Source organism: Halyomorpha halys, unplaced genomic scaffold, assembly GCF_000696795.3.
Source record: "Halyomorpha halys isolate HHAL.00 unplaced genomic scaffold, Hhal_1.1 Scaffold20.1, whole genome shotgun sequence".
Lineage (NCBI taxonomy): Eukaryota > Metazoa > Arthropoda > Insecta > Hemiptera > Pentatomidae > Halyomorpha > Halyomorpha halys.
This window is the reverse complement of record NW_027110474.1, coordinates 998,461-1,006,605: the sequence shown is the minus strand read 5'-3', so window position 1 is coordinate 1,006,605 and position 8,145 is coordinate 998,461. Positions and strand designations below refer to the sequence as shown.

The following is an 8,145-nucleotide window of genomic DNA, read 5'->3' as shown; positions in this document are numbered from 1 at the left end:
ATATACACACACATACATGGATACCAGCTGTGATCAGAGAGGCACTGAGACATTATATACATTACATTAGAGAGCCCTTATCTCACACCTGGGCACTGAGACTGACTAGCTCCGAAAGGCCAATGACCTTCCCACCCCCTCTGAAGGGTAAGTAAAAGAGTGGGAGCATAAAAGGACCAATGAGAAGAACGGAGTGGGAAGGATTTAGAAGTAGAGGGGAGAAAAAGAGAAGAGCAGGAGGACAACAGTTGAAGAGGACTCGAGGATCAGCTGATAAGTTGAGAACAGTTTAGAAGCAGTCGTAGATCAGCCCGTCAGAGGAGGAAGTCATACATCGCAGGCGTTGACGGAGGCCCGCCGGCAGGCTGCAGAGCGAAGCGAATATGGGCCGACTGAAGCACCAAGACAAGTAAGACCTTTCCCGTTGTAATTTGAATGGCAATTATAGAATTGATAACTTCAAGTCAGTATAAATAACAAAGATCCCAACTGGTACTTCTCAATTCATAATACAACAATTAAAGGATAAGGAAACAGATCTACCATGCTCTCTCATAGCTTGCTAATGTATATATGATTGTAAATATAAAATATGCAACAAAGACTTTACTTTACAATTAAGAATCCTTGCATGCCACCTCATAATAATAGCATAGTAAATTGTAAACATGTCACCGTTGGAGAAGAACTCCAATGATTAATTATAGATATTCATATCTAGCATACTATGGCGAGGGGGTCTATGGTATCTAATGTTTGAGTTAAATATATCGCATACTTTTTCAGTCAGTTCCCATCAGGGACCGATAAGAGATACATAAACAAATATATAAAATACATAATAAAAATATATGAATAAATTAAATATAATATGTGTACAGGGAACCCTTGTCTGGCTTAGAACACCCGAAGCCTCGTACACGGCAATGGTTATCCGTAAGGTTAACAATCTTGGCTATATAAACTATTATTTGTTTTTTCCAAATAACTTATGTAACTCAGAGTCCTTTCACTCTGCTGTAAAGTTATTAAGTGTTATATAATCATTTGAATTCCTGGACCTTTACTTTGAATGTGGCTTTATAGATAATACCAAGCTTTTAAACCCATTCCACAAAGATATTTTAATATAAAGGTGGGTTTTTTTTTAAAGACCCTGCCACACTAGAAGTTGCAAGATGCATTTTTTTGCTGAAGGAGTTCAAATGATGACGTTTACAAAAGAAACCCTTGTGAGAGTTGCCCTAGTCCCGCGATATCATGAGCAGTTAGCTGAATAGCAAAGATACTGTCCATCGAGTCACTCCCTCTGGTAGTGTAGTACAATACCTAATGTAGGATAGATATAACCCTGTGTTGCACCTTTTTGTTTTAATAGTCATTAGTTTCTAGTGTTGGTCTAATTGTTTGGCAATCAATAGAAACTTCAAATTGTTTTCGGACTTGACAGTGAAAAGGAAAATAGTAAATAGGGATGAGGAATAAAAAAAAAATCTGTGTTATTAATTAAGTTTGTTTGTCAAGAATATATCATATCAAATGTCAGAAAAAATAAGTAGTTAAGAAATCTATCTAAGTGAAAAAATCTCTTAGGAAATTTGACATTCTACTGTAGTATAATTTCCTCTTTGTTGTTAGTTGCAATTTTCTGGTCTTTATTTAAATATTTCATTTGTTAATTAAATTTTTTCAAACCGTAATTATTTACTTAATTTAAAAAAAAAAAAATAAAATGCATTTCTTTTTGTAAATATTTGTTTTGCATTATATTTTGCTTAGTACAGCTTATTTTAATTGTTATTAGGTTCATCTAATAATAAAAGTTGGATGTTAGATTCACCTCCACATAGTGGAAAAGCTGAGTACGAGCCTGCTGGCCCAAGTGAAGAAAGGACAGGTGATCAGCCATCACCACCGCCACCTCAGTCCAATGTTGTTCTTCGAAAGAGGATACGAAAAATCAAGCAGGGAATGAAAAAGTGAGTAAAGTTTTGCATTTATTAGTATATAATTTTTTTTTTAATTCTAAGCTCCATGGGATGATAGGGTTCGATATTTGGGGGGGGGGCAGTCAGTGAGAATTGATGAAATAAATTGCTTTTACTGCATTTGATGCATTTTAAGGGAGGACTATGAATATGACTGATATAGTTGGAAAAAATGTTCTTGTATCTGCTGTCTGATGATGGAGGTCACCAGTCGTTTTGTCAGTAGTTAGTTAGTAGTCCTCAGTCAAGTATGATACTGTTTTTGTGTGTTTACCACCTTTGTGGGTGTCCTGTTATTGTTAATATCTGGGATATTGGGTTAGTGCTGTGTTGGAGGTTAACAAAGAATTTTATTTGTCTCCATGAGATAAATTCTGTTGCTGTCAGCAGTCCATCCAAGTGTCTAATGGATATGATCTGTTTATGTCTTTGTAAAGAAGAATGTTTCAAAAACATCTCAGGATACTACTCTGGAACAGTTGGAGTTTCTTCACTGTTGTGGGAGCTTTGTTAGTCAGCATAGGTGCTCTGTGAAGGAGGACCAATCCGAGTATACTTTTATAAATTAGTAATTTGAGGCAGAGAGAAAGGTTAGAGTATGTTAGAAGGTGATTAAGTCTTTTAGCCTTGGCCCTAACCATTTATCATCTATGTTTTATGGCAGTGGTGAGCTTGTGTCAAGTGTCTCAAGGGCAACATCCAGATACACCACACTGCCTGCTAATCTGCAGAGCTGGCGGAAGTAGCCTGAACTTCAGTATGGCTGCATCAACAGTTTGTCTGGTAGTCACAATTATATACTCTGTGGAATACTCCAAGGTATCCACTTTACTTGTACAGAGGGGCAAGACTGTAGAGAGTTTGTGATGTACCTGTTTTTTGTAAAGCTTCCAGTCGGCTTCTTGATACTTTTATTTACTCCATGGAGCCAATTCTTTGCAATTGATCAGGAAAAACACAGGGGGTTGTTAGTAGTTGAGGGAGTTGAATGATTGAATAGGGGCTTGAATAGGTTTGATTCTGGTCTTGGGGGGGTCGACTTTTATTTCTGTGATGGTCCCATTAAATGAAAACATAACCCTCACCATGTTTAGTATAGGTTGGTTACCTCTAGATAACCCCCCTCCCAGTATGTCAGAAATGATCAGGAATGGGGTCATAAAAGTAAAGCACAGGTCCTATGTAATGAAGTCCAGCACAATGCCGTCAACAAACTGAGGAGGCTGCCTCTTGAGCAGTAGATTGATGGTTTACCCTGTGGTGGAAGGTGTGGGTATATGGGTGAACTACTATGGGTGCTTATATCATTGTTGCAAACAGTGTGCCACATGTTCTGATCAACCATGACCTAATGGTTTACACATTTGGCACACTTGTTTATGAGCTTGGAAAATTCCTCTAGTGAGGACATAGGTTTTCTGTATGGCCCTGTGATGGCCGTGAGCTTATTTAGGAGCACCTGTATGGTAGTATAATGTATGTGAGGCTCTTGCACTACAACTGATGAAGGGAGTTTCTTCCAGCTGATACTATGGCCTATGGCTACTAGGACCCCTCGTATTTTGTCTGTTGGCTAATCCCCTACTAGATCATAGCCTGGTAGTCGTATATGCTGGATGGAGGCTCTGGTGTCGGTGTGCAACACTACAGCAGATCTGTGCTATCTGAGGTTATAAATAAAAAATACAGGTGTATATTTTTAAAATATTGATTTATCAGTTTTATGCATTTATCTTTTTATGGGAAGAAAGTTGGGGTGGAAGGGGGAGTGCCGAAGTGCAGTCGAAGAAGAAAGGATTCATAAGTGAAACTTATTTTTATTGTGAGCCAACCTTTCTCCTTACAACCAGAGTTGACCTTCATCAGGCCTTCTTATGTGCTTTCTTCTCTGACCTCTCTGGAACCAACTTCTGCTTAAATTACATTAGATGTAAGGTCAACTAAATCTATACTTCCTCACAATCTATACAATCCTTTTATGATGGATCAAAATTGTAGAATGATTCATAAAAAATTGTTTTGCACTCATTAAGAAAAAACTACTACTATTTCTGTCAATTAGATCTGAAGAATAGGAGTTAATTGTAGATTTGAACCATATTAGGAGGATGATGTGATTGGGTATTAAGATAGATTATGAATGAAAGAAAATACTTTTGATCTTTTAAGAAGCAGCATATGATTTGAAAATAAACTCAGATGAGTAAAAATTATATTTGTTTATAATGAATGACTTAGCGAGAAACATTGATTTGAAATCTTCACTGTCATCTAAAGGACAAACTGATTATGAAGTTAATAAACTTGTTACAGATGTTAAATATTCATAATGGGAAAATATATTTTTAGTTAAGCAAAATCTCAATGGAAAGAAATAACTTCACTTGAGGAAAAGATGGCAAAAGACTCGCATATTGATAGCAAGGATGGAATAATATACATTTTTGAAAGGCAATCTAATAAATAAAAATGAAATGTTTTTAAACTTTTTGAGTGAACTAACTAATAATGCAATCACCACAGAGTACTCATCCTGCAAGACAACTGAGTCCCTGAAGAGGGATCTTGAATACAAATGGATAATCGATAGCCATGGTAAAGCTCAAGTCGTCCCTTGCTAAGTTGCAAAGATCACCTGTGATAAAAGTGGATACAAATTCCTTGTGGAAGCGCTTTTCGTAGAATATTCGTTAATGAATATTAAAAGTCGTCACCCAAAGTCACTCTTAATATCTCTTTTAATTCTCCATATGTATCGTGGTAAACAGGATATATATCACTATCATTAGAATTGAATTCATAGCTTAGTTCAATATTGTCTGAGTTATTATGGCTAAGAGTGTCTATATTATTTATGTTACATTCACTATAAACTTCAAATTCTAATTCAACTCAAACAATTTTGATTAAACTAAATAATTCAATATAAAATAAAGTAGTCTTTAATATCAGATAGGTGCTGTCCTCATTGAAATGGTCATTGAAATATTAAATTATATTCAAAATAGTTTCCTTTTAAGTATTAGGGCTGTCCAGAAAGTAATAGACGTTTTGAAATAAACAATTCACAAATTGGAAAATTCAAAGTTTATTATATACATTTGAAAAGTACACTCTTAAGCTATTTTCCGCATAATCGCCATTCAAATTTAGACATTTATCATAACGTGGCTCAAGTTTTTCAATACCCTGTCGGTAGAAATCTGCTGCCTGCGGCACACAGCTTCATGCTTGACAGTTGACTTGCTTCACCTAAGTCTCATCCCCGGCTATGGTACGATCCAGAACTGCATTACCATCTGTGCTGTATTCTTGGAGAAAGGTTAGTGCTGCAGCCAAGACTGGCTGGAAATAGAGACTATTTCTTATGGTCTTCCGTTAAGATTTTCGGAACCCACTGAGCACAAAATTTGTGGTAACCAAGCTTCCCCACCACAATTTGATCCACCAAACTCCGTGAAATTTGGGGAAAATGTTCTGACAGTTCTGTAATTGTGAAATGACGGTTTTCACGAATTTTGTCATTGATTTGCATTACAAAGTCATCAGTCACTTGACCAGGTCCAGCACTGCGGTCCTTATCGTGAAGAATGGTACGACTATTTTTAAAATCAATACACCATTGCCTCACTCGGCTTTCATTCATTATCCCTCGCCTATAAACACCTTAAAGCTGACGATAAATTTCAATTGGCTTGTTGTTTCGAGCCAACAAAAACTGAATCACAGACCTCACATCACAAGTGGCGAGATTTCCGGCAGAGAGGGTATTGAAAAACTTGTGCCACGGCATGATAAATGTCTCAATTTGAATGGCGATTATGTAGAAAAATAGCTTAAGAGTGTACCTTTCAAATGTATATAATAAACTTAAGAGTTTTTTCAGTTTGCAAATTGTTTATTTTTAAACATTTGTTACTTTCTGGACAGCCCTCGTATTTTTAATTTTATTTATTTGAAGTAATTAATCATTTAACATTTTAACTAATAATACAAAATGGTTGAACATAAACTATGAAAGGTTTTGTTATTTAACTTATGGAGATAGGAGAAAAATATGTTTTCCATGTTAACACATTTCCAGAATTAATAGTTGTAAAATAGATGTGTATATTAGTTAAGTTTTAGTGGCTTCAAAACTCACAAAAAATGAAATAGGGGACAAGAAAAAGCACTCACGGTTGTGATAGAAAGACTACTTTATTTGTTTCTTTATCCTCTATATATTCATTTAGGTATTGTTGACAGGAAGAGCTCAGTATTAAGATTAATAATACACACACTCTGAATGTAACTTATCATTGGGTAGCCAAAGAGTTTATAAAAAATAATCTCTAACATGGGAAGTGGTAGGAAATAATAAAGAATAACAGAAAACTCATAAATAAAATGTCTCTTATGATGCGAAATCAGCGTTAAACTGATGCGGCCACCTGTCAATCTGATATTGTTGTCATGTCAACATTGGTGTTAAATTATTAATTTTACTTAATCTATATTTGAGACTTTTAGTTTACAAGATTACGAACTCCACTAAACCATTTTTAGTATTTTCAATATCGAATCCTATAATAATAATAATTTATTTATTTGTTTATGGGGCAACTCCCTTACAAATAGAGCTAGCCTGTAAAGTACATAATTTAACAATCATGGTAGTCGTTTTACAATAATGGTGAACTAAAAGGTGAAGTAAAAATCATTTATATAAGCTAATAATTTATAAATTAAAGAATAATAATAGTCTATCAAATTATTATATAAGCTAACAGCAGACTGAAATGTTGGACTGTTAAGATAGTAAAAAAGTGTTGAGACTAAATAGATTTTTTTTTATAGAATGAAAATGGTCGACTATTAGCCATGATAAAAAGTAATATAATAGGATATAATCATAAGGATATAAAATGGGATATAATCAACAAATATTGATTGAACTATTAAGAATGTAGAAGTGGAATAAGGATTCAATATACAGGAAGTGGTGATATATGAATGTATTCATTATCCCAATCCTGGAGAGGCCTATCTCTATTGTACTTTATGCCTACTAGATTTTGTCAACGGATAATTATATCTGTAATTAAAAAAAATAAATCATGTTGTAAAATTGTTTATTTAAACTATCGTTAAAGATAATATTTGTTTATTTATTTATAGGTACAACTCTCAGCTGATTCTCATGAAACGTGAACTGCGATCGTGTAAAGCTAAGATTGCTGATCAGCAGAAACAGTTCCATGAGTACGCTTCACGACTTGATGATTATGATAAGAAGAGTGATGAAACTTCGAGGAAGTTTAGCACGCTTCTTCAGGTATGCCCATTGCATGTTGTGTTTTCACAAGCTTTTTGGCAATGAACATATTTTCTTATAATTTTTATGTGTTAATAGTATTTTAAAGGTAACTTGATTTTTAAATTTTAATTGATCTAAATTAATGAAAACTTATGTTTTCATTCATTTAAATCAATTTCTACTTGTATCATTAAACATTATTTAATAATTTAGGAGATTTCCTCTGTTCTTCACCATCTCTCTTTGTGGAATTTTATTAATTTCAGTTATTTATTCATAGAATATATGGTGATGGGAAGTATTACAATGGTGGAAAATTTTAGACTCGAGTTTTTGACAGAAATATATGTTTTGGGGTCCCCTGAGTCCTAATAATCAAGCCTTACGAAATGGTCTGTCTGTACAGTATGACTTAAATATGAGAAGTGGTATGAAACTAAAATTGTATAATGATGAGAAGATAGTCGTCCATGGACAATATATATGAGTTGAAGATAGTTGGGGATGGTGGTCATGAAAAACACAATCAAGAAAAAAATTAGTTATTATTGTCATTGTTTTGGCCAGAATTTCTAGCCTTCAATAGGGCTAAGAACAAAAAACAAGATAACAACTGATAAATAAAAGAATATACAGAATGATTAGAAAATAACTAAAATTATGGATACATAAATAGTGTTAACAGGCATGAATAGTTAAAGAGTTATAAGAAGATAAAGGCTGTGTGAGAAGAGTAATATTAAAATTAAGTAAGAGGAAAGAACAATTAATAAAATAAATATGAAAATCAAGCAAGTAAATGTAAATTATTAAAAATAAGGTAATGAAAGAATTAAAAATAAAGTAATGAAAGAATTA

General features: G+C 34.0%; 1 protein-coding gene across 3 annotated transcripts in view; it reads left to right on the top strand.

The window, feature by feature from the left end:
• dmpd (F-box protein dmpd) overlaps positions 1-8,145 on the top strand; it is a 29,669-nt gene that overhangs the window by 17,667 nt on the left and 3,857 nt on the right. For 2 of the 3 annotated variants that reach the window (XM_067048660.1, XM_067048659.1), the window contains exons 6-7: positions 1,805-1,979; positions 7,149-7,305. In XM_067048660.1, the coding sequence (XP_066904761.1) occupies positions 1,805-1,979; positions 7,149-7,305 (332 nt within the window). The remainder of the gene's footprint in view (positions 1-1,804; positions 1,980-7,148; positions 7,306-8,145) is intronic. The other variant, XM_067048661.1, reaches the window with a different exon arrangement.